The sequence below is a fragment of the Lactuca sativa genome, chromosome 5 (genome assembly GCF_002870075.4).
Source record: "Lactuca sativa cultivar Salinas chromosome 5, Lsat_Salinas_v11, whole genome shotgun sequence".
In the NCBI taxonomy this organism is placed as follows: Eukaryota; Viridiplantae; Streptophyta; class Magnoliopsida; order Asterales; family Asteraceae; genus Lactuca; species Lactuca sativa.
The window spans coordinates 291,152,395-291,177,413 of record NC_056627.2 but is presented as its reverse complement, the minus strand read 5'-3'; the positions used below and the strand labels follow the sequence as shown (position 1 = coordinate 291,177,413).

Here is a 25,019-nt window from a genome sequence, read left to right as displayed (position 1 = left end):
TAACCAAACACACAGATTATATGACATCCCCAATTTTACGACTAATAAAAAAACTTTTTCTTTATGTTTATTTAAAACAAAGTATTCTTTTATTAGTTCGGAATTTGTCCTAAATTAATTAATGTGAAATGGTATAAATATTAAAGGCATTCCCGAAGAAACGTTTTTCATTAATATTTAAAAAGTTTGGAATGTTATAACTGATACAGAAACATAAACATAAACTAGTCTTTATAGGCCTTACATCAATTTATTTAATTACCTAAAACTCCTTAAATCTCTCAGCAGATTCAAACATCAATACCCTTAAACCTTCGTACTATTACATGCGATACAAAGAAACTAAAGTAAGTCAGGTTAGGAAGCCTGGTGAAAACATAAGGTTTTCAACCCATAATAATATAATCTTTTATATATTCCACACTCAACAAATAACCCAGTTACCCATTCTTGTTATTCTCACTCTCTGATCCTAAAATGATAACCTCGATGGATCTACCCTAAAGGATCACTATGAGTAGACAATAATGCTTCGGGGATTCCGTGGCAATGAGGATGGAGTACATGTATGAACATTCTTTCCCTTTCCTTGAAAAGCATGATCATTAACACGTACAATGTAACACATGTGTTCTAGATTGATTAAGCTTGCGATTATCAAAGGACAAATATGAAATTTTGGAAGAGACCATGTGCCACGACGTGACAATGGTTAAGTGAATTGTGTATTTTTAGGCCTCCACGGCGTGACCAAGGAAGGCCACGACATGGCAGCCGATCAGGCCCAAGCCCATGGCTCTTTTAGGGTTCCCTTCGTATTTAAAACCCTCTAAACCCATTTTAGGGTTCATTATCAGCCTCCAAGCCCCTTTTCACCTCATAAAACCCTAGCCTTCATCGATTACTTGATCCTTGGTCTTTTTGGGGGATTCCTTGGCTTGGAGTAGAAGAAGAAGAAGAAGAAGAAGAAGAAGAAGAAGAAGAAGAAGAAGAAGAAGAAGAAGAATGTGATCTTTTAGTAGAGCTTGCAAGGAATCAACATTATCATCGCCCCATATTATATCTGGACCTTAAGTGTCCAAGTTCATTGCTTTATATCTTTTAGTGGTCAGATCTTGAATATTATCTCATGTTCGTCATGTGTGAGCAAGTTTAGAGGAAATGAACTCATAAAGTTGGCAAGTTTATGACTCTTCTGAGTCCCAAGAGTATTATATGTTATAAATCTAGTCTTTGATGGAAGTTCTTATCATTTGCCTAAGTTTTGGCCTTTAGAGTTCATATTTTGACCTAAGATGGATCTTGGGCATGTATTGGACATATATGTCTGTAAAGCTTCCACCTTTATGATAGATTTAGCATTAAAAACCCTGATGGAGTGGTTAGGTTATGGACTTTTTTCGGATCAAGAGCTTATTGGTTAAGACATCATGGGTTTTGGACCTAGGGTTAGAGATCTTGATCTCTTTGGGTGTCTTAATGGATAAAGTTGGAAACTTTATCCATTTAGACCATAGTATGGATCAGATATGAGCTTTGGAGCTCATAGAACTGAAGAAAGCAACTTAATCCATTAAGTTGTTGGAAACCCAGTGCCCACGACGTAGCCATAGGTTGCCACGACGTGGTGACTGGGAATTTCCCGTATGTTTGGTTGGGTGAAGGCCACGACGTGGCCAAGACATGGTGGTCGGCTAAAGTCAACTTTTTTCGTTGACTTTTGGCATGGGTTAACTTTTGGTCAATCCCTATTTTTAGAAGGTAGACTTAGGGTTTGCCTTGTGTGGGTTGTTAGGAGGTGTTTAGCACCCATCTTTTGGTGGTAAGATTTTGCACCTTTAGGCTTAAGAATCTACTCTAATAAATGAAAATCCTTTCGTCACATGTTTCACTCTTATTGATTTGGCAACATGTCATTTTGTGGTTATTTTCAATTAAATTTATTCCACATGACATTTTGTGGTTTTTTCATTTTATTAAATTTCACATAATATTTAAATGTAATAATTGTAATAAATCTACTCTAATAAATGAAAATCCTTTTTGCCACATGTCTCACTCTTATTGATTTGACCACATGTCATTTTGTAGTTATTTTCAATTAAATTTTTTCCACATGGCATTTTGTGGTTTTTTCATTTTATTAAATTTCACATAATATTTACATGTAATAATTGTAATAAATGTAATAATAAATGCATATCAATTTCAGTAATTTACTTTCTTTCTAATTTCAACATTTATAAATTAAAATTGCATTAGTTTCATTTGTTTATTTATCTAAATTATTTGTTTAAATTTAAAAGAGAAAAAAAAACACTTTAATTTTAATAATTCAATATTTTTCTAATTTTTCTTATAAATTCAAACTTTTTCAAATGTTTAGAATTTTCATATTTATTTTTCTTTTAAATGAACCCATATAATACATGAGTCTTACACCTAGTCTCATAATATACTCAGATCTAAAAGAATAAGCCCCTCAAACAACTTAATCCATCAAACCAACACAAAAGGGACCAAAAGCATATTAAATCATAATATGGAGATCGATCTAAGCAAGGAGAAGACAAGGTATGGACTTGATACCTCAAAAGACTTGCAAAAAGGGTGATGATTCTGGATCTATAAACTTCAAACCAAGCCAAGCACCTTCAATCTTCTTTACTTCCTTCAAAAAGAACAAAATAACCACTAAATTCTTCTCAAGAGCTCAAAGACACAACAATAGAGGTTAAGGGTCGAGATTTAGGGTTTTGGGGCAATGGAGGTTGATAAAGAGGCCAACCCTAGGGACTTAATGAGTTTAAAAAGGGTGCAATATCTCAAAACTAGGGTTTCATCAAACCTTCGTATGCCCAACGTACGAGGCCTCACATTCACGATCCAACCCTCCTCATATGCTAAGCGTACACCAGTGTACGCCTTGCGTACTAAACCTCGCACAAGTACGCCCCGCGTACTAGGGTTATCCCTAAACCCTGCGATCCTCCGAAGGCCATAACTTCTTCATTATAAATCCGATTTCGATGATCCTTATATCCATGAAAAGGTAACGAGAAGCTCTACACTTTATCAACTCATACTTTCCTTACAATTTCCCGAAAAAAAAATCTAATTTCCATAAAAGCCCGAGTTGACACTTTACCAAAATACCCCTTAGCTCCAAATCATAACTGAACGTATGGATCATCTAAATTATGCCACCACATCCAAATGGGTCCAGATCTCATTTCCTCAGAGGCCCTAAGCCTGATAATACCCGATCTTTGGTCACCATCCCGAAATAGAAAACGATTCGGGACAGGACGTTACACATGTAATCAGTCGACATAAAACGAAACGACATACCTTTTAATTTGTTGATTCATTTGATCTTAAACTACTTCAAGTGTCTTTCTAACGACTTAGGAGACATATTTAAGAAATAAAATGAGAATGAAAACACTAATTATAATTACAAGTTTGATTAGTAGATAATCACTTAGTTAATCACATGGTTAAACAACTATATGTGACTACTAGCCCAATATCCAAGCTTAGAATTGAAGTGATCTCCAATATCCAACCTTAGAATTGAAGTAATCTTTGTTGTACAACTTAAGGTGATCTATATCGAGAGTAAATGTCCCAAAAATTACTTTCATGGTTTGGTTTTAAATGGTATTAAAATGATTTCATATGTTATTCTTATTATATGCAATATAATTACTATAAATAACTCATGCAATCATGAAAAATTGACTCAAATCTAATTTTGTAGATGTTATGCGAAATGACATTTCTCATTCATTTTTTGCTAGAAAATAACATTTTTTAAATATCATATCTAAAATGATATTTTCTAGCTACTAAATTTGACTAAAAAATGTTGTTTATCATATGCATAAATGAAATTTCTTACCAAAAAAAATGATTGAGAAATGTCATTTTCACATATGAAACCTATGAAAAGGATATTTCTCAAAAAAGAAAAATTATTTTTTACTTTTATTTATTTATTTATTTATTATTATAATTATTATTATTATTATTATTATTATTATTATTATTATTATTATTATTATTATTATTTTGCTGAGAATACCTTTTTCGCATATGATATTTGCAAAAATGTCATTTAAAAAAAATGATTGGGTAAAGTCATTTTCGGATATCTCATTTGCAAAAATGACATTTCTTAATCACTACTTCATTTAGAAATGAATAATATTTTGCTTTACAAATGATATTTGCGAAATGGACGGGTCCATTTGTGAAAATCTCCAAAACAGCACAGTTTTAATGTTTTCGTAAATGGTATGCTCGTTTCATAAATGTTATCTGCATAGATGTCAACTATTTGGCTGATTGGACTAATTTTTGTACTTCCTTTGAAAGTGGTAAATGATATTAGACATATTTGCTTTGTTCGTTTATTTAGTGTGTATATATATATATATATATATATATATATATATATATATATATATATATATATATATATATATATATATATATATATATATATATATATATATATATATATATATATATATATATTACACCAATTAATTAAAGTTGGCCTTTCCATATAAATATAATATTTCTCTAAATACTCTATTATTAATTCATTAGCAACAACATTGTTGAATATTCAAATATATATGCCAACTTGAAAGGTCAAAAGCTCACAATTCGACATCACCATGTGTAATTCAACTTTAAGTGGAATTCAAAATACAAGTCCTACTTCCGAAAGACCTTTTGCACTACAAAAAAGCCAAAAGGCAAAGGCCAAGTTCCATTAACCAATTAAACATATAAAGTTTACCCATGCTTGGCTCTTAAAATTTTAGTAATATCTTATTAAAATTCAGGACTTCGAAATTATTTTGACAACCCAAGCTTACATTATTTCACCTTTTTCCATCCATATATAGCGTCTCATCGTTGCCAATATGTAGCAAATCTTTGAAGTAATATATGTGTCTTTATCTCACATAAACAAATATACACATAGAGATGGAAAAATATAGATCTCAATCGTGTCGAGATGGTGGCATGATGGAGATTAAGAGCAACAATGAAGAGTTTCCCAGCAATATGAAGAATATGAGGAGTTACTCAACTTCAAACCGAAACATTAAGAAACATGTTTCAAATTTAAAGAAATTGAGCATTGATGATCCAGAGTTGCAACGGAAGAAGAGGGTTGCTGCCTATAATGTTTACTCTATAGAGAGTAAGGTAAAAGGGTCTTTCAAGAAAAGTTTTGGGTGGATCAGACAGACTTACACCCAACTTGTCTATGGCTATAGATGAATCTATCGATTTCTTTGGGCATTTTCGTCATTTTGCTCCAAAATTATTGGAAAAGCAAAGAAAATATTTGAGCGTATAATTGTATACAATACTGATAACTTGGTTTAATTCACAAAGATTTATGATGTAATATCAATAAGTATGTATATCTCTGTTGATCTTTGATGATTTTGATTTTCTTTTTCATCATGTAATCGTTGTATTTGTGTATGTTTGGTACATGGTAGTTGAGAGGATTCTTTAAACGATTGACGATAATTTACCAAAAAGATTTGGATCTCAATATAACAAACATGAAAACGTTTAAGTTTTGAAAATAATTATATGATGTCAATAATAATAATCAAATAATCAGTTATGAAATGAGTTAAGAGTTAAGAAACCTTATATTTGAATATAGTTTGTTATTTGTAAATGTAATAATAAGACAAGTAGTCAATAAACTTATAATTATTTAACAAAATTATTTAAAAATGAGATTCTTAATAAAAAACGATAAGCATACTGTAAATGAAAGGATATTAATTCAGATTTTTACATTCATTTTTCTTGCTATCAATGTGACATGACACAAATCGATTATTTGACTTTTCTTGATAATCAGATAAACAAATTCAACCGTTTAAACCAATTCTATGAATCACGTTTTTATGGTCGATCCTATAGCTATTCTAATAGTTATATATGTCATATACATCAAATAAACATGAAGTGTCGCATCCAACAACCAACACAAAAGTGATAATGAAAAATAACAACAGATGTTAGAAAAAAAACTATTATAGATTGACAACTGTAAAAAAACAATTTATATATTTTTGAATAAACCAACGTGGTTAATTTCATTAGAATCTAATAAGATTTTGTAAAAAAAAAAAAGATCCGTGAACTAGTTTTTGTGCATTATGAGAATATAAACTAAAAATTAAACAATGACCAGATAGAAAGGGAAGATAACCTTCTTAACAGGTTACCAAGTTCTCCACATGCTATTGTTGCCAATGTGTCGTCTATATGAAATATTTCATGTCCATATGACAACGAACATTCAAAGGACATCACCACCGACATCCACCACCACCACACTATCATTAAATTCCAACGACTTCCATCTCCCCCACCACACTATATTTGTGTGGTATTTGTTTGATATTTGGATTGGAATTCTAGATGTGTGTTTATTTATTGGTTCTAAGTTGTAATTGTTCTTTCCTTTCCTTGTAAATGGTTTTTATGAAAAATTAACTGTCAAGAGGTTGTACCATCTTTCCCAAAAAAAATGTATTTGATGAATATTTGAATATAGCACTTGTGAAATTTTATATATGCACATTTGAAGTTGTTTTTATTAGAAGGGTAAAAATTGTAATTTCTTTCATTCAACAGCATTAAATGGTTGATGCCTCTTAATGATTCAACATCAAATCGTTAAAAAAAAAGGGAAAGCAGCACAAGAGTCGAATGAGGAATAAAATAAGAAAGTTAACTGTAGGTATTTCCAGAAACAAAAACATATCCATCCGGGTTTTCATGAACAGTTTGCTCTATAATCTCGATTATTTCTAGTCTTTGATTATTTAATTAATTATAATTATTAGGCAGACACTCACTCACTCTAATGAAAGACGTAATACCGTAATAGTAAACTACACATTTGAAAAAAAAAGTGAAATTTACTTACTTACATAAAAACCAAGTTTGTAGTTTGAATGGGCTTATATATGATGCTAAAAATGCAAACCCTCAATACCTTTGAGAGTTGAGTCAAAGTTGTTTGCATTTGCATTTCTACTGGGAGTCGTGCGTCTTTGATCGGATGAAACAACCGGGGAGCTCCTTCGACCGCTGCTACTTGCCACCCTACCAAGCACCGCATCAGTAGGCCGCCTTGAAGATCCACTCGTTTGCAAAATATTACTACTTGTTAACTGTAAAAAAAAAAAAAAAAAAATTTAAAGTAAGAAAATAATGTAATATGTTGTGTGATTGTGTGTAGTTAGGTACCTCTCTACTGGTGGATTGATCAGTGGAAGCTGGATTTTTTTGTCTGGAATTCAACATATTTCTAGGCCGGGAAGAGGACCAACCCCTACTACCACTACCTTCTTCACCACCTAAAAAAATAAATATTGGTAAAAAGAATAAATTATGTTGCTATTTCCTGAAAATAATGACCTGTTAGCCTACTCGGGTTGGCAGCCATGGGAGGGATACCAGAACTTGTTCCTGCACCCTGATTCACAAAAAGTAGATTGATATTATTATGGATATAAAAAAAATAAAAAAAAATAATAAAAAGCATCATGTTGTTCAAGTATACACAGCTTACAAGAGCACGGGATGGAGGATTCGAAAGCTGTGATTGCTGATACTTCAAAATAGTCCAATCAAAGATGTAATCAAACTGAAAACCTGAAAAATAAATGCAACAATTTCTTTTTGCTTGTTTTTTTTCAATGTCCTAATAAGATAAGGTAAAGGTAAGTTGACCTTCGCGAATGAAAAGCTCACGGAAGAGTCTCTTCAAGTATGGATAATCGGGCCTGTCATCAAATCTTAAAGATCGACAATAATGGAAGTAAGATGCAAACTCTGAAGGGTATCCCTGACATAAAGACTGCAAAAAAATGAATAAATAAATAAACTTTGTGAATTTTATGGTATACAATGAATATTAGCTTTTACTGCTTACCTCAATAGAAGTGGAAACTTTCTTCTCACAAATCTTTTCATACTTTTGTTTCTTGTTCCCAGCTTTCAGTCCCTGCCATGGGAGACTAACAATGTCCAAAACATGTTAATCAGTTTATGCATCAAAAAATTTAACAGGAGATTGAAATAAATAACAACATACTTTACATAATGATTTTTGTGAAGATGGTTTTTTATAAGTTGAATGGTTTTAAAATTCGGTAGAATTGAAGGGGAAGTACGTTGCTATTAATTGCAAATAAGATGAAACTGACAAAGGGTGTTATACCTTCCTCTTAAGAAGTACATAAGTACATATCCAAGTGATTCCAAATCGTCTCTTCGGCTTTGTTCTAAGCAACACAAACATGTAAGAATGATAAATTTTTGTTCATATTTTTGAATTTTGGGCACCATTAAAAAGCTTACCAATTCCAAGGTGAGTATTCATGCTTGCATATCTAGCTGTCCCTGTCAAATTCTTGTTCTCTCTGCATTTTATAAGATATAAAGTACGGATTGATTAGGGGTCACTTTTTTTATGAAAAAAAAGATTGCTGCTGAAAGTTTAAAAAAAAAAAAAAAATCACTCACCTATATGGAATGTGCCGATGAGTTGAAGAGTCTCTATATTTCTTGGCTAACCCGAAATCAATAGCATAGACCTGTAACATGTACGTTCATATATATTTTAAAAAATATGTATAAAACTATTAAAAAAAAACAGAAATGTATAATGGAAAAATGGAACAAATTATGGAACCTGATTAGCACGCCTCCCTAAACCCATAAGGAAGTTGTCTGGCTTTATATCCCTATGCAGAAATGATTTACAGTGAATAAATTCAACTCGGTTGATCTGCAACATATATAGTCACATAAAAAAAGTGAATATATAAAAAATGAAAGGATATTTTGAATCTATTTGTGCGAAAATAAGTCAATTAGGAAAGAAAGGCATACCATTTGATCAGCAAGCATAAGAACAGTTTTCAAAGACATCTTCCTACTACAGAAGTTAAACAAATCTTCAAGACTCGGTCCCAATAAATCCAGCACCAGAACGTTGTAGTCTGCTTCAACGCCAAACCATCTCACATTTGGGATTCCAGCTATAATCGGAAGACATAAGTGAAAGTCAAAATAGTCAGTATTTACCTCTAAAAAAAGATAAAGAAAAGCGAAACAGTAGAATGGCACTGTTCATTACTTCCTCCCTGCAGGATCTTATATAACTTTGATTCGTATAGCAACTGAGGATGCTTTGTTTTGATATTTTCCTGAACGAGAAAAAAAGATAGCCGGGTTATTGAAAATAGAAGGCCTCAAAAAAAAAAAAAAAAAAACGCATAGCATAATGTGATTCGAAAGTTCACAGGTTAACCATTTACAGTTCCTAAATGTCAAAATCGAAATGAAGTAGATATTATTTGAAAGTTAAAGCATCAATTATGTAGCAATTCAGTATAGATAGATGAAAAAACTGCTATTCTTTTACTCACAAGCTTGATAGCAACTTCTTCATTCGTCTGAATATTAGTACCTGTAAACCAGTTTCCAATAATTAGCAATACAAACTTATAAAACTGAAGGGATCAACATCATAATGACGATTAACATACGAACCATGGTAGATCTCTCCAAATGAACCGCTACCGATCTTACGCCCTAACCGATATTTATTCCCCACACGAGGCTGCTCCATCGCCTAAATTAAAACCCTAATTCACAAAAACTAGTGACAAAACAGTAGAGGTCCGATTATCGCCTCATTGGAGAAACGGCGAATCGGATAATTGAGATGAAACGGAAGTGGACGTGAGTCAGCACCGACGGGCAGGAACTGTCTGTGGACTTAACTTGGAGAAAGAAATGGGTCAAAGGAATAGATCAACTGGAAGCTGGAACTTGAATTGCGTTGATTGTCATTTAGGAAAAGGATAAAGAAGAAGAAAGAAAAAGTAAGTAATAGAGCTTAATTTATGCAAAATCTCAATGGAGGTTTAGGTTGAAATAATAATGGGATTTCGGGGAGAGAGATCTTCGGGCTTTGATTAACGCGAAACAGCCTTTTTGACCCAATCCCATTGCCCATTGGTGTGGATCGCTGCCCAACTCCGTGGCTAAAACAAAGAAAATATAAACGTGAACCAATAAACCATGCTAACATTTTTTATTTTTTCCTACTTTCTAAGCCTAGATGGTGCGGATCTCGGATAGCTTGGCAATTACCTCGGCGAACTCAGCAAAGACCGTGCCGACCCCTTGGCTTGTCGAGCTTGGCTAGCTTTCACCGAAGAAAGAGGTTGTATTGGGTTATGAAAATGTGAACGTTGGGAGGAGTATTTCACCATTTTCTTTAAATAAAAATTCAAAAAGTTCTCCTTTTTACCTTATATAAATATCACTGTTTCTCATATTTTATCTCAATTCACAATCTTCGTATTATAACTCAAATAATTCAAGTTTTTTTGAAAAAATGACTTCTTCTTCCAACCCAAAAACTCAAAAAATACCAAACGAAACACTCAAAATCCAAACATCTCACCTTCTTCACCAACTTTCATTCAAAATCAACGTGATCGCCTATTTATTCCCCACCAAATCTACATTAGGGTGGTGTTTACTATCCATTTCAACCCCGAAATCAACATCAATACCAAATCAACCTCAATTCATCGTTCGAGAAGGTATCAATCGTGGAATTCAGAAAAGCAGCTCCTCAAGAATTGGAGATAACATTTTGGTGAACGAATGTGAGGAAAGAAATGAAGGGCTGAGGAATGGCAAGAAAAAGGTAGTAATGTCAAAAGGCGAGCAAGAGATCGAGTCGATGGTGTTGAAGGAGTTGGACGCTGATTCGGGTAATTCCTTGAATTCCTCTCTTTAAGTATTATATTAAGTCTTTTTGTGCATGATTTATTTTTGGACAGATAATGGCGAACTCCCTTGAGATGGAAATACCAACCTTCTAGTCAACCTTGTGCCTCTAGTTCTTTTATCGGCGTGCGTATAGTGTGTATTCAATGTTATGATGCGTGTAACATTTCTAATGCATGGTATGCACTGCGACTTGATGAAATCATACAACTTTCTGTGAATCAAGTTTTACAAGGAAGCCCTTTAAGGGGTGGATTACCACCCATGGAATCGGGAGCTCCAAAGAAATAAGGTTATATTCAAGGGAGTAATTTGTGTGTGCCTAAGAAGATTGTGACTCAGATAATGACAATTCTCTACGATCAGGGTAAGAAGAGACCACCATCAACCGGTATCCCTACCCAAGATTGATGATCTCTTCATGGTAAGTTTGAAGCAATTCTCAGTAACCAGACTTGGGAGCAAAGTAAGAAACTACATCGAGCTGTGAGTTTAAAAGTCGTCCCTGTATCAGTGGATCCACACGTGTTATGCATCAGGGAATTTGATTATGTTGATCGCGATTAGATGTTCTACACAATCAAAATATCAATTACAAAAGATGAAACTATATACATGATCAATCAAAATAAACTATGTATGCCCAATTTCTAACACAATAATCAGGCGACCCTCAACTCAAGGCTGACAAAACACATTCGAAATCAAAGAAATAACCATAGTCATTAAATTATGACTTAGTTTAGGACAAAAATGAGAGTGTACACAAGAATTTGAAAGCAAATCACCCAAAGTAAATTAAATATAAGTGTAAATCAATTATCTGAGAAGCGATCTTGTCAGATGTTCACGAGCTGCAGCCAAAGCTTGAGTGATAGTCTGTGGAATATGAAGAAAAAAAACATGTTTCTAATGTAGGTAAATGACCATTTTACCCTTTTGTTGCAAGTTAAAAAGAAATTAGAGTTGAATTTACCTGTTCTGACAAGGGAGACCCTTCATCTATGCTGTGTGTAGCTACTTTTCCAGCAATCATATTCCCATCTGTTTCAAGAATCATCCTGCCACAGTGACAATTTATTGAGAAATGAAAACTAAGAGCAAGAAAGCTACAAGCTGAAATTAGAATCAATAATAATGTATGTGCCTACCCTCCATCAACAATCTCATCAAGGCACAAATAGATCAAATCCAAGTTTTCAAGTGCCTCCCTTTGATCAACATTACCCCTGCATTAAGAATTCAAGGAGGTTACACAATGAAATGGAAAAAGAAAAAAAAATTGAACATTTGTGACAAGGATTAAAGAGATCTGTAGCAACCTGAGGAGAAGTGTAACTGAATCACAGAAACCCTGCAGGACTGTAGCTAGAGCTAGTTCATTTTCATCATCACCTCCAGTTACAAAGAAGTGTAAATCTTGTATAAATCTATACACCACAACATTGTTCTCAAACATTGCTATCTCAGCTGCAGATACACATATCAAGAACAAAAAAAAAAAAAAAAAAAAAAAACATTATGTTCATATCTTCAGTTGCCAATTGCCATTGATACAAATTAGAAACCAAACCTTCAGTCCTAGCATTGGTCTTCTGAGTTTTAGTAAATACAAGCTTTTCAAAAGCCAATTTTGTACTATTAGCAGGCCATTCATCTGAAAAATATTTGACTGCTACCCGTTTTCCTTCCGAATCCAGAAGGAGAACGTTTTTTATGATAGGACTGGCGTCCTGTAAAAACCAGGTCAGGAAAATTTTATATGTTACCGATTTACTGCTATCTGAAAAGCTGTGGAGATGATTCAGTTTGAAATGTGGATCCGATTTTCATCCAAATTTAGTGTTACATCTGGTAAATGATGAGATTCTACGACAATGTTTTCTACATAAAAAGATCCCCTAGGGCTTATTCAAACCGATACGAGTAAAATGTTACATTGCAGCATTCGAGGCCTCCAATCATGAAATCAATACTCAGTAGAAAATTTAAGCGATCGATCAACGTAATAGCAAAACACAATTCGATGCTTAATCACTACATGATATCATGCATATATATTATATCCATCGCAAACATTTGATTTACGTGAAAATAACAAGTAATGATCTGATTACAATAAAAAATTACAGAGCTAACATAAATATATAATGATTCGAAATGACGGTAAGACATTAACAACTTATTGTTAGAGATAGAAGAACATGGAGGCATGAATCATTAATAGAAATCGCGTACAATCTAGAGAGATGGAAAGCGGACATACTCGACGAGCAGAATGCCCCATTGATTGAGAGAAATCGGTTAACTGAGTAGTGAGTGGATTGCAGAAACCAAAAGGCATTTCCTTCCGTTGGGAGGGTATGGTTTGCTTTTATAGTCGAAAGTCGAAACGAGGCCTTCATAAGCTTAAAACCGGGTCGGAATGCAGATACCAATAGAAAACAGTATAACCGAAAACCGGAGTTACCCCGACCGGTTTTAGTATGGGTTAATGGGTTTGTAACTTTGTTTCTAAACTGGACCAAGACGAAAGAAGAAAACAGAACAACATAGTCAATTACAAAAAAAAAAGGGGGAAGTGATTTCATTCAAACGCAACTACAACTATTTCTTTTGCCCCTCCATTTAAGCCACATGAAGGAAGATTTGTTCTAGTACCTTGGAAGCATAAGGACATCTCACAAGAATTTGATCAACACATTCTTGCTCGCCGATACAGGACCCACATAAGGTTGACTCGATAATGATTCCTCGATGTTGAAGTGTGATTGCAGATGGTGCATGCCCAAGAACGACTCTCCAAATGAAACAAATAACTTTTAAAGGTATAGTTTGATACTGGGTTACTCTACCTTGCATCGAATTGTTTACGTGTATGCTGTCAATTTTCTTCCTCAATGAAGCAGTGTCGGAGCTTGAACAATTAACTAGGGGGGGGGGGGGGGGGGGGGGGGGGGAGGCGAAAATATTATAAAATGAAATTAAGGTTGACTCGATAATGATTCCTCGATGTTGATTGTCAAATGCATTTTAAAATAAAAATTGTTATTAAATTGCTTTTAAAACTGTGTTTAAATTTACTTTTCTTTTTTAAAAATATATCTACACTAATATATTTATATAAGTAAGGCTTGAAGGACTTAGGACCGATAGCTCGCCTTATTTCTTGTTTTTGTTTGATGTGGTCTTAGGGTATCAGTTATCCGTCCGACTGTCATTGATTTCTTAGTTATATATCGTATATATTTGTGTTAGATATGAAAGTCTTCATCATACTCAATACCTTTGTTATTCAAAGGCAAGAAATCATACACTCTAGTTAGCTATAATAGTATAGCTAAGACCACTACTCGTTATCTCCACTACTACTATACTCACTGTAACAGCTATTATTACAAGTTAATACTCGTATAAGAGAACACTCTATGAACTATACAAAAGATTACTACACTATAATACAAGAGAATACGCTAATCCAGAGTATAACACACTATCTCTCTATAAGACACCCTACTGCGCTTATACCATGTGACCAGGGCTTTCCAGAAGGAAGGCAACACTACACGTATAGATCTATACGGGACAGACCCTACTACATCCCGACTGTTAACTACAGTCTGAGCCGACCCGATCCAAGGGTGGCACTACTTCACTACACTACGTATGACCGGGAAGGTCATCGGGTTCTCTACTACTATACAATTGGTCACATGAAGGGTTACACCATATTCAAATTAATACACTAAGACTAAAGTCTAAGTTAACATCTCGAAGTAAGTACGTATCTACTACTAATGGAAGTTGGCACCACTACTACTGTCAACAGGCATAACTTTTCTTCATCTATGTTACTCACATGAGATTTATTACATTACTTTTGCAAATGGAAGGTTTTCAATGATAATACTTACACACAACACAAAGGATTTATCTTACCTTGTACTTTTCTGGAAAATATAGGATTTTCTAGGGACTTCTACTACTTATAAACATAAGTTTCAGTTTTATACTATGAGTTTGTAAACACTTTTATACAACCACGACACTAAATTCTTATGAACTCACCAGCTTTATGCTGATACTCGTTTTCAAAATAACTTGTATCATCAGGTCAAAGATGGAGCACACAAGACCCATCTCTTATTTTTTTGATATATTATTGGTGTCTCTTGAAACTTTATAGAACACGCTTGTAATTAAACTCACTATGTAAATGAAATGGTTGTTGTCTCTTGCTTTTACTATTATACAATTGTGATGATACTGTACATGACGTCCTCCACCCCAGAACGTATTCCGCCGTTATCGGTTTTGGGGCGTGACAAAGTCACTATCTTCATCTTCACTATTTTGATTCTCAAACTCAATGTCATCAGGCTCCTCTTGTCTCCACTTATCATTAAAAGGAATATTATCTTGGTCTTCATACCCATTAAATGGGATGCTATCTCGGTCTTCAAACCCTTCAAAAGGTTGAAAGTTTGTCATTAACTCATCATTTATGTTGATGTTAGTTGAAAATTCATTGACTCCCTGAGGATCATTATCCATGACAACTCTATACCCCTCATCTATAAATCCTTCTACATCCTCACCATTGGATTTGTTCATGTCAAGTTCTTCATTCACATCAAGCTTTTTGTTTAACTCTTTTTCTGCACCAACTACAACAAATTCAGGATGTATTGGCTCAACAACCTTACCTTTATCAACTTCACCATTTGCTAGTGTTTTTTCACCACCTTCCCAATCCAATTTAAGTTTTCTACTACAAGACGATGCCCCTTTACTATGTTTCCAACCTTTAGACCTACTAAATTCAGGTGTTACTGATTTGTATAAGGTTAATGCTAACCCTAAATCACCCTCACCAACATCAATTTGGATTAGATTTACCACTTTATGAGCAACTACAGGTGATGAGGGTCTAGGAGGATCCTGATTGTCCATGTCTTTTATTATAACCCTTCTTGGACCATTTGGGGACATAAAATATGTAAGCAAGTTCGTTTGACCATGCTATGTGTACACTTTAATCATTTTGTTATGGGTAACATACTGTGAGAGATTACGCACATCATCATCATTACTTAATGCTCGTAGTCCAAAGTCAAATCCTTCATTAGGCAAACGGAAATGGTAATACATGATTTCAGTACCATCATACCCTAATTCTCTCATCATCAAGTCTAGTTCATGCACAAAAAATTCATCAATGTCGACAACATCAAAGTACCTTACTTGCCCATTAATATACCTGATATTTGGAAACTTTGTGAAACTCCCTCCGTGATGAAGTTAAAAGAGAATATGTTAGGGTAACCATCCTCAAAACAGAAAGAGACGATTGTTAGAGTTTTTCAAAGTTTGAAACTTGATCATCAAATACAAAGTTTTTCAAAGTTTTGACAAAGTCTGAATCTTACCATAAACTTCTTGAACGTTGACATTCTCTCCAACATTTCTAAGTCCCCACATTTTCAAAAGCATGAACGAAAATCGATTCTCACACAATCATTAGGGTTTTTGCGTCTTGAATGATAAATGAGGTATGAGAGAAGACGAAGGAGTGAAGTACAATTTGCAATCTTATTAATTGAAGTGGCGACAACGGAGGTTGGGAAGCAAAATGAACAAAATGCCCTCACATGGAGGTCACGTGATGGCCCTAATGGCTCCAAACAAACGGACTATGACGGAATGGACTAAAAACCCATGAAAACCTTGATTTTGGACCTTTGGTGCAAGCTGGAAACTTTTTAGACCCATCCAAAAAATTTTGCAAACCATAAGGACCAAATTCACAGTTTTGTCATATTTTTATATTAAACTTTTATCTTTTTACCTCTTAGGTTATTAGGAATACATACTAAAAACTAAATAATTTTAACGAATTAAAATATTAAAAGAGATAATTGTTACTTTCAAAATGAGACCAACATTGAATATGTTTTTGTCAAACTTTTTTCTTTATAAAAAACTTTAACTTTATTTTATAGAAAAAACCAGAGTTGTAAAAAACGTTCGACGTTAGCTAGTTGGTGGACTGTGGTTAAGGGATTAATCGTTTAGGCAATGATTAATCGGGACCATTAATTGGTGACTCGTTAAATTTTCAAAAATTAAATATGACTAATATCATAACAAAGCTCCTAAATACCATTAATATCTTATTAAAACAGGTTAATATGATTAATACAACATAATCATTCTTCAAATGGTTTCTATTGAGATAGAACTTATTAAAAGTGTTAAAATTTTACCGTTTTCTACTATTTTAGACACATTGTAGGCAAAGATTAATCGTTAGGCGCCCTCTAATCGGTCGGATAGCGCTTAGGGATTAATCGAAGATTAATCGGGACCTAATCGAGATTTTTACAACACTGAAAAAAACTAAGATTATTATATTTTTAGTTTTATAAATATATTTTGTTTTCACCTTTACCATTATATATATATATATATATATATATATATATATATATATATATATAAATAAGTAAGGTGTGGGCCTTATTTATAAAGTTTAAATGTTTATGGGTATAAAGAGGAAAAGGGGTACACGGAGGTCACCAAGAAATGCAATGGAGATGAGGAACACTCAGTCCCTGTCCCAGTCCCAGTCTCAGTCCCCCTTCCTTTCTTCCCCGATACCTTGTCCGTATTTTCTAGGAGTAACTAGGGGTGAGCAAAATCAAACCAAGAAAACGAGAAACCGACAAAACCAAAACCGAAAAAACCGAAATCGAAGCAAAAGCAACGGTTAGGGTTTAAATTTTTTAAAAACCAAAAAATCGGGTTCGGTTTCGGTTTTTACATAGAAACCGACCCACTAAACCCGTAAAACCGACCCATATCTAAACCCATAAAACCGACCCACTAAACCCATAAAACCAAACCATGTACATATTTGTAACGCCCGTAGATCCGGGCTAGTCAAAATAGAGGCAATAAGTGTCGAAAATGACTTTTCGACAAAAGATTATTTAGAATAAATAATCTTATCCAAATTGTAGTATATGTTACAAGGTTTCCATACATATAAAGACCGCCAAAATCCGAGTTATAACGAAGAACTTATGACCCGTCGAAGTTTCGCGACGGAACCGACACGATACCGGGAAGCGTAAATAGTGAATTTACGATAGAGCGAGATTTAGCCTTAGCGATCTAAACAAAAGTCATAGAAAACATTAAACCGAGAGTGTCCATAAAAAGAATGCCCAAATTTGACTTCGTATGAGAAAGTTATGATTTTTCTAAGATTTAGCATAGCAGTGCACAACCCGAAAATTCGAATTTTAGATCGGTCGATTTTCAGCCAAAATAATCTAAACGAGAAATGAAGATATCGTTAATAGGAGTTAAACGATAAAAAGACAGTAAAAAAACGGAGCTCGTATGCGAAAGTTATGGACGAAGCTTAGTCTCTACTCTTCGAGCGCGATAAATTCGATACAGTTTTGTAAATCTGAGATACATTGAGAATTAGCCAACGAGGTCTAAATGAAAGTTGTAGTACTCGTAAATACCAACGCATGGATATAAATAACGTCGGAAACGGGGCTCGTATGCGAAAGATATGGATGAAGCTTAGTCTCTACTCTTCGTGCGCGATAAATACGATACAGTTTTTGTAAATATGAGATAGAAGGAGAATTAGATGACGGGGTCTAAAAGAAAGTTGTAGTACTCGTAAATACCAACGCATGGATATAAAGAACGTAGAAAACGGAGCTTGTATACGGAAGATACGGACGAAACTTAGCGGCTACTTTACTATAAAATCCCTATAAATAAAGGGTGAACCCTTCATTACTTCTTCACACCATAAGCATTTCTTTCTCTCTCTAACTTCTCTCTAGCCTCCCTAAACCCCTCCCAAGTCTAGGGAACCTCCCTAGCACGAGAAGAAAGCCCCGGAGCGCCCGACGGCTCCGAGAAGAAAAGCTTTCGGCTCAGAAACGCTGCTCCAGCGAAGCCTGTTTTTTAATAAAAACTCGTTGTAAGTGAGCTACGCATATAATATATTTAATATAGCTTTTATTTAATTATAGTAACATTATTAGGACCTTAAAATAATTATTTTGGCTATTATTATGAGTTATATTAAGTGTTATTTAACGCTTATATAATAGTAATAATAGTTAGACTATTAATTAGTCGCAGTGAACGTTAAAAACTAAACCCTAGTGGTATTGATAGTAGGTTTTGTCGAGGAAAATTGTTTTGAGATAACGAAGTGTTGTCTGAGTTCGGAATCACCACCTAATCAAGTGAGTGCATAGTTACTTTCATCTTACACATAGATATGAAGTATTTTATATAAATTACGTGCTATGTGTGCATATTATCTGAGTACTTGCTGTCTATGCTAGATGAACGATCTTATACATGTTTTAAATGATTTAAATTGTATATGTATTTTATATCTACGATAATGTTGGGGTAAAACATGGGTAGATGTAATAGATGAAATATGAGTTGGATGATGAGTTGAGAGGTGTTATAGACCACGAGGTGAGGGTAAGAGGTGGAAGATGTGAGAAGCCTTTCCCAAATGATGGCCCCGTCATTCAGCAGAGTATGGATGACAACCACGGACTATTCTAGACAGTTCAGTGGAACACTAGCAGGCTCGTAACCTATAGGTGTTGTGAACGATGTGTTCAGCCGGTGTACTATAAACCCTGGCGTCCATGCAGACTTGGTGCCTAAACCTTGGTGATCATGCAGACTTGATGCCTAAACTTTGGTGATCATGCAGACTTGATACCTAAACCTTGGTGATCATGCAGACTTGATGCCTAAACCCTGATGACTATGCAGACTTAGTGCCTAAACCCTGGCGACTATGCAGACTTAGTGCCTAAGCCCTGGCGACTATGCAGACTTAGTGCCCGTTGTGTAAACCGTGGCAACGATGGACTTCGTGCCGATTCCTTAGGATGATCTTTAGGAATGAATGAACGAGGAATAACTGATTCTTAGGGTAGATCCTTAAGACTAAAGAAGATAATAAAGATGGGTAATTGGGTTGATTGTTTGATTGTTTTAACATAATAATTATATTATTGTGGGTTGAAAACCCTATGTACTCACCAGGTTTCCCAACCTGACCCACTCAGTTTATTTATATCACAGGTGTCGATATGAAGTGACATTATACTGAGAGATTAAGGAGATATAGATCACTAGTGATGATGAATGTAAGTTCTGTTTATGCTTATGTTTCTGTATTGACGATGACATCCCAAATGTTTTCAATTGAATAAAAATATTTTTTTTCGGAAATGCTTTGATAGCGTATTTATCATGTTTTACTGGGAATAAATTCCGCAACATTTTTATTAAAAGAGGTACTCTGATTTTATAAAGCATAAACAAAATTGGTCTTTTCTGGCCGTGAAAATGGGGATGTCACAATATTAAAAAAACAATATTTAATATTACAACCCTAAATGTCACGTAATCTGTAAATCGAATTCAATTCTCATTTTCTCACTTAGCGTCGTTGCTCATCTTCCTTCCCCCGATCGAAGCCGGCGACGCAAGTACACTCCAGTAGCAGGAGCTCTGACGAGCTCAACCCCGTTCCCGAACCGCCGATGCCACCCTTCTGAGTTCCAAAGCTGCTAGCCCGCTACGCCTCCGACGATTCCTTCTCGCTTCTCAGGTTCGTTTTCAAATTTCTCCCTTCTAGCTTTTTAGTTTCTCACTTCTTGGTTGCAATTGCCAATTTGTGTGTTGCTTTGCTGCTATTAGATTACATGTTCATCCCCAAACAGCCAAGTGTTGATGTTGCTTTGCTGAAATATTTGTTCAATTTATGAAATTAGTACACGATTTTGGAATGGCAGGAAACTGCCGAGTGCTCTACAACGACACATATCTAAACTCATGTTTTTTGAAGTATTTAACTTCAATTAGGTGTTTTTTGAATTATTTAACTTATTGCTCCATTTATGGAAAATGAGTTTAAACCCCAAACCCATGCGTTTAAACCCAGAAAGTGTAAGTGAATGGGTTGAACCCAAGAAACCGAGAAACCGGTTAAACCGATATCAGAACTGGAAAATCGAACCGACCAGAAACCGATCCTATTGGGTTTCGAAAACCAAAAACTGATCATTTACGGGTTGGGTTGGGTTGGGGTCCAAAACCAACCAAAACCGACCCATGCACAACTCTGGTAGAAACCAATTATATGGTGAATCAGTTTTAATTGAATCCATGGGTGAAATAAAAATCCATTAACCTAATCCATGGGTCATATGAATCCATCTAACACATGTCTCTAATTCATATGTGAATCCATTTTAATTGAACCCAAGATGGATCCATATTAAGTACTAAGTCAAGATGAATTAACTAAAATTATGGTGAAGATGAATCCAAAGGTGGATCCATATTACATAATGGGTCCTTTATTTTCATTTAGCAAATAAAAACTGTTTTTATTTCTAATTTAAAATTAAAATTTAAAATGATATAAATAAAAAAATTAGCGAAAGATATAGACAATTTTTATTTTTTTATTTGATAAAAAGTGTGGTCAGAAAAAGAGAGTGATATGACGCATACGGTATGGTGATTTAGGTTTTTAAATGAATTTTTTTACTTTTGTCATTATTACTTTCTAAAGTCGGTTAACATCTTACTAATGTTTACATTAATTTCCAATATGACATTTGAATATTTGATTGTTTTGGGATGTTTTGGAGTGTACTTTTTTGTACAAAAAAAATTTCGACAGGATTTGACCCATCAGACACCTAACCGATTTTAATAGGTAGATAAACGTTAAATAAATAAAAAAAACAATCAAGTTATCAATAGTTTATCTAGAATAAAAAACATTTCTTGATTTTTAGTTAAAATGCCAAAAATGCAAAAAGTTTTTCTATATGTACATAAATATTTCTATTTTAATAACTAAAAAATTTATCCTAATCATAAGAACTTAGTGGTTGAGATCAAAATTTCATGTGTTTGAAATATTGTTATTTAGAACAGATTAACATAGGCCCCTTATCATTTTGTTTTTTAAAATTTAACTTTGGCCAAACCAAATCTCAGACGCACAACCTTCGAAGTTAAGAAACTAAATAATCAAAGAGGTTATGTATTAAAGACACCTCCTGATGTGGATAATTGGAGGCTGATGTGCATGACATACCGAGGCTTTGTGCTATCGTGATTCGTGAGCACTTTCTTGCCACTTCTCTCTCCTCGGCAAAGACTTGGAGAAAGTGATGGTTGAGGTGGCCCTTGGCACCACTATCACTTGGGTCTAATATGAATGCGTGAATGGATTTTTGAAATGAGAAAAACATTCAACAACTTTTTTTAACAATTTACTAATCAAACTAGCTACACAACCATAAATCATCCCAAGAAAAAACAAAACTCCTACTACATTAAGTAAACAAATGTACCATTTTTACACAAAATTAGAGCTGAAAGACAAGATTCAGTCGACCAACCCATATATCATGGGCTATATAAAGTCCTTCCACACTTGCATTTCCAGCTTTCTGGCTTATAGTTCGAGTCCTGTTCATGTATGGCTACACCCACATATCCACTAATGCTTGGCACCTGTGTCGCATCACAAGGACTGCACCCATAACACTTGTGCTCACAGCTCGGTGGATTCGACCCTATTCTTTTCGTATCATCACCCTTCACAACACACCAAGATTAATTAAACTTCTGGAACACGGTGCCCGTTAGTCAAACTGGTCAAAGGAGCGAGAAAGACATACCTGTTTCACATAATCCATGGTCAATTGATCCAACGGAGGACCTTTTGCTGGTTAAAAAAGACGATAAAACATGATAAGAAAGTAAAAGAAAGGTAATTCTTCTTGGTTGTGGGGTGGGGTACTGACCTTGGTGAGGAGGGATTGCTTCATTTGGTGGCAAGGGCCTGCAAAGTACACTCAGAATATGCACCATTATCATAAGAAAACTCAAGATTATTGATTTCATTCCTTTTGGGGGGTAATTGATTATGGTGGCAGAATGTTTCTTGATGATATATATGGAGTTTGGAAATATATATGATGGATCTGTATTAGTATATAGAGATATATAGAAGGACTCGTAGAGAAGAAGTTAGAAAAGTCCAAAGATTTCATCGGGATTGCATCTGACAGTAATTGTTTGATTTGCTTAGTGATAGCGAGTGATCAAGTGTATGCAGCTGGATATGTTGCTTCTCGTACAAGTGAGATTATGTATCAGGCACAATATTAAGAACTGTTCAGTAAAATGAGACAGGTGAAAGACATATATCATTGAATAACTATCCATTTCATATATTACTACTGCAATAAGGGATTGATCAAACCTTTTGCTAAAAGGATCATCTTTTTGGGCTAGCACGGTTATTTTTTCTCCCGTCTAACAAAAAATTATTTAATTTTATTTTTAACATTTAGTTTGTTAGTGTGGAGTGCGGACTATATATAATCAAAACAAGAATGATATTATTGCTCAATTGTGAAAATCTATGAAGGCTATTTATAAATTTTCATGTTTGATGCGTGCAAATAAAAAACCGTGTAAGCGGATGATCACTTTAAACCATATGAGAGTTCAAATTAAATCTCTTTGAAAGAATCAATATATACTATACTTTTCTTTTATTATATTATCGTGTGTGTTAGTGTTTGCATAGAATTAAAATTAGTTTATGATGACTTCATGAAGATCCATGAATGATATTATAAATCATGCAATAGTTGTAACGCAAAAACATACAATAACAGGTGCCCTTCTTTAAAGCAAACATATATAACCAAAAAAGTCCATTGGTAGCAGCTTTATTGGAATAATACCTTATATTTTTCTGCCTTGTAACTATGTTACAACTGTTTAAATCTATATGTATAAATTGGTGATTGTATGTCTTCTTTAGTATATCTAAAAACTAGGGTTTCATAATAAGAAACCTGGTTATTCAAGAATCCTGAATGACTCAAGCCGCAGGCGCAATACCACTATCATCGTCATCATCGTCGTCGTCGTCGCCATCACCATCCATGGATGCATCAACACAATGGTAATAACCCCAGTTTTCATCGCCATCTATGACATCATCACATGCATAATCTTTAGAAATGGGTTGATGGTCATGGCCTTGATAGTCATTTTCATCATCAAGCATCTTCCATATCATCTTTACACCATGAAACATTTTCTTGAAGAGTAGACAAAAGTAGAACAAGAGCCAAGATAATGCTAGTTGCTAGCTCTTCACTTTCAAGTTGAAATGGTTAGGAAAGATAGTTGAGAAGTAACATATAAATAGAGTTAATTTGGGAATAAAAGGTAAGTGCGGAGAGAATCCATCCCTCCAACCTCTCCTAAGCCACATGCTATATAGGTGTCATATCAGTTCACCTATTACTTCCAACCCTCTCAACCCTCAACACTTGAAAATGGAACCCTCCCAACCCACATTTTTGGTACAAGTTATGACGCATATTGTACAAATTGAGAGAAGAGAAAGGAGAGATGGATCGTCGGTAGGGGTGGCAATTGATGACACGACACGACAAAAATACACGAAACGAAATTGAGACGAAATTGAAATTCGAATTCGTGTTCGTGTCGTGTTCGTGTCCGGTGTAAAAAACACGACGTCGTGTCGTGTCGTGTTCGTGTTCAAATTTGATATGAAATTGACATGATTTAACATTTTTTGTTGTGTTTTTCGTGTTATGTATGAATAAATATTAATTAAATATTTAAATACATTAATTTTTATTTCAAGTTATCTTTGTCGCGTCGTGTTTGTCGTTTTTTAATCGGTTCGTTTTCGTGTTAGTTAAAAAAACACGAGATCGTGTCGTGTTAGACAAAAACACAACACGATCGTCCGATTTGCCACCCCTAATCGTCGGGTCCATCAACCTGCTCAACCTTCAACTTTTTTGGTGTTTACATTTCTATCCTGTACCCCATCTTTCACAGCTCCATTCACCTTTAAGAGGGTATCCAACAAAAATATGGTTATTATGATGTTTTAAATCTATGGTCCCAGTTTATTTGACCTAAATTAAAAGGAAAGAGGCTTTAACCATGTCGTACACTAACACGAGCTTGAACAAGCACCAACAGAAGATAAT

The 25,019-nt window shown here is 34.4% G+C and overlaps 3 protein-coding genes across 3 annotated transcripts; all 3 read right to left on the bottom strand.

Annotated features, from left to right (window-relative positions):
* Positions 1-6,829: 6,829 nt before the first annotated feature.
* Positions 6,830-10,039, bottom strand: LOC111910328 (casein kinase 1-like protein 2). Its single transcript, XM_023906156.3, has 14 exons — positions 9,622-10,039; positions 9,498-9,538; positions 9,206-9,275; positions 8,959-9,107; positions 8,759-8,854; positions 8,590-8,660; positions 8,425-8,486; positions 8,285-8,348; positions 7,997-8,081; positions 7,795-7,921; positions 7,634-7,716; positions 7,480-7,537; positions 7,309-7,418; positions 6,830-7,232 (listed from the first exon to the last, which is right to left on the bottom strand). The coding sequence occupies exons 1-14, from the start codon at positions 9,698-9,700 to the stop codon at positions 7,032-7,034; spliced, it is 1,296 nt and encodes a 431-aa protein (XP_023761924.1). The 5' UTR covers positions 9,701-10,039; the 3' UTR covers positions 6,830-7,031.
* Positions 10,040-11,579: 1,540 nt separating this feature from the next.
* Positions 11,580-13,255, bottom strand: LOC111910138 (coatomer subunit zeta-1). The gene is made up of 6 exons (XM_023905920.3): positions 13,142-13,255; positions 12,449-12,608; positions 12,198-12,345; positions 12,027-12,104; positions 11,852-11,936; positions 11,580-11,754 (listed from the first exon to the last, which is right to left on the bottom strand). Exons 1-6 carry the CDS (start codon positions 13,217-13,219, stop codon positions 11,695-11,697), a joined length of 609 nt encoding a protein of 202 aa, XP_023761688.1. The 5' UTR covers positions 13,220-13,255; the 3' UTR covers positions 11,580-11,694.
* Positions 13,256-22,196: 8,941 nt separating this feature from the next.
* Positions 22,197-24,191, bottom strand: LOC111910137 (EPIDERMAL PATTERNING FACTOR-like protein 1). Its single transcript, XM_023905919.3, has 3 exons — positions 22,776-24,191; positions 22,650-22,696; positions 22,197-22,566 (listed from the first exon to the last, which is right to left on the bottom strand). Exons 1-3 carry the CDS (start codon positions 22,873-22,875, stop codon positions 22,375-22,377), a joined length of 339 nt encoding a protein of 112 aa, XP_023761687.1. The 5' UTR covers positions 22,876-24,191; the 3' UTR covers positions 22,197-22,374.
* Between the last annotated feature and the right edge of the window lie 828 nt (positions 24,192-25,019).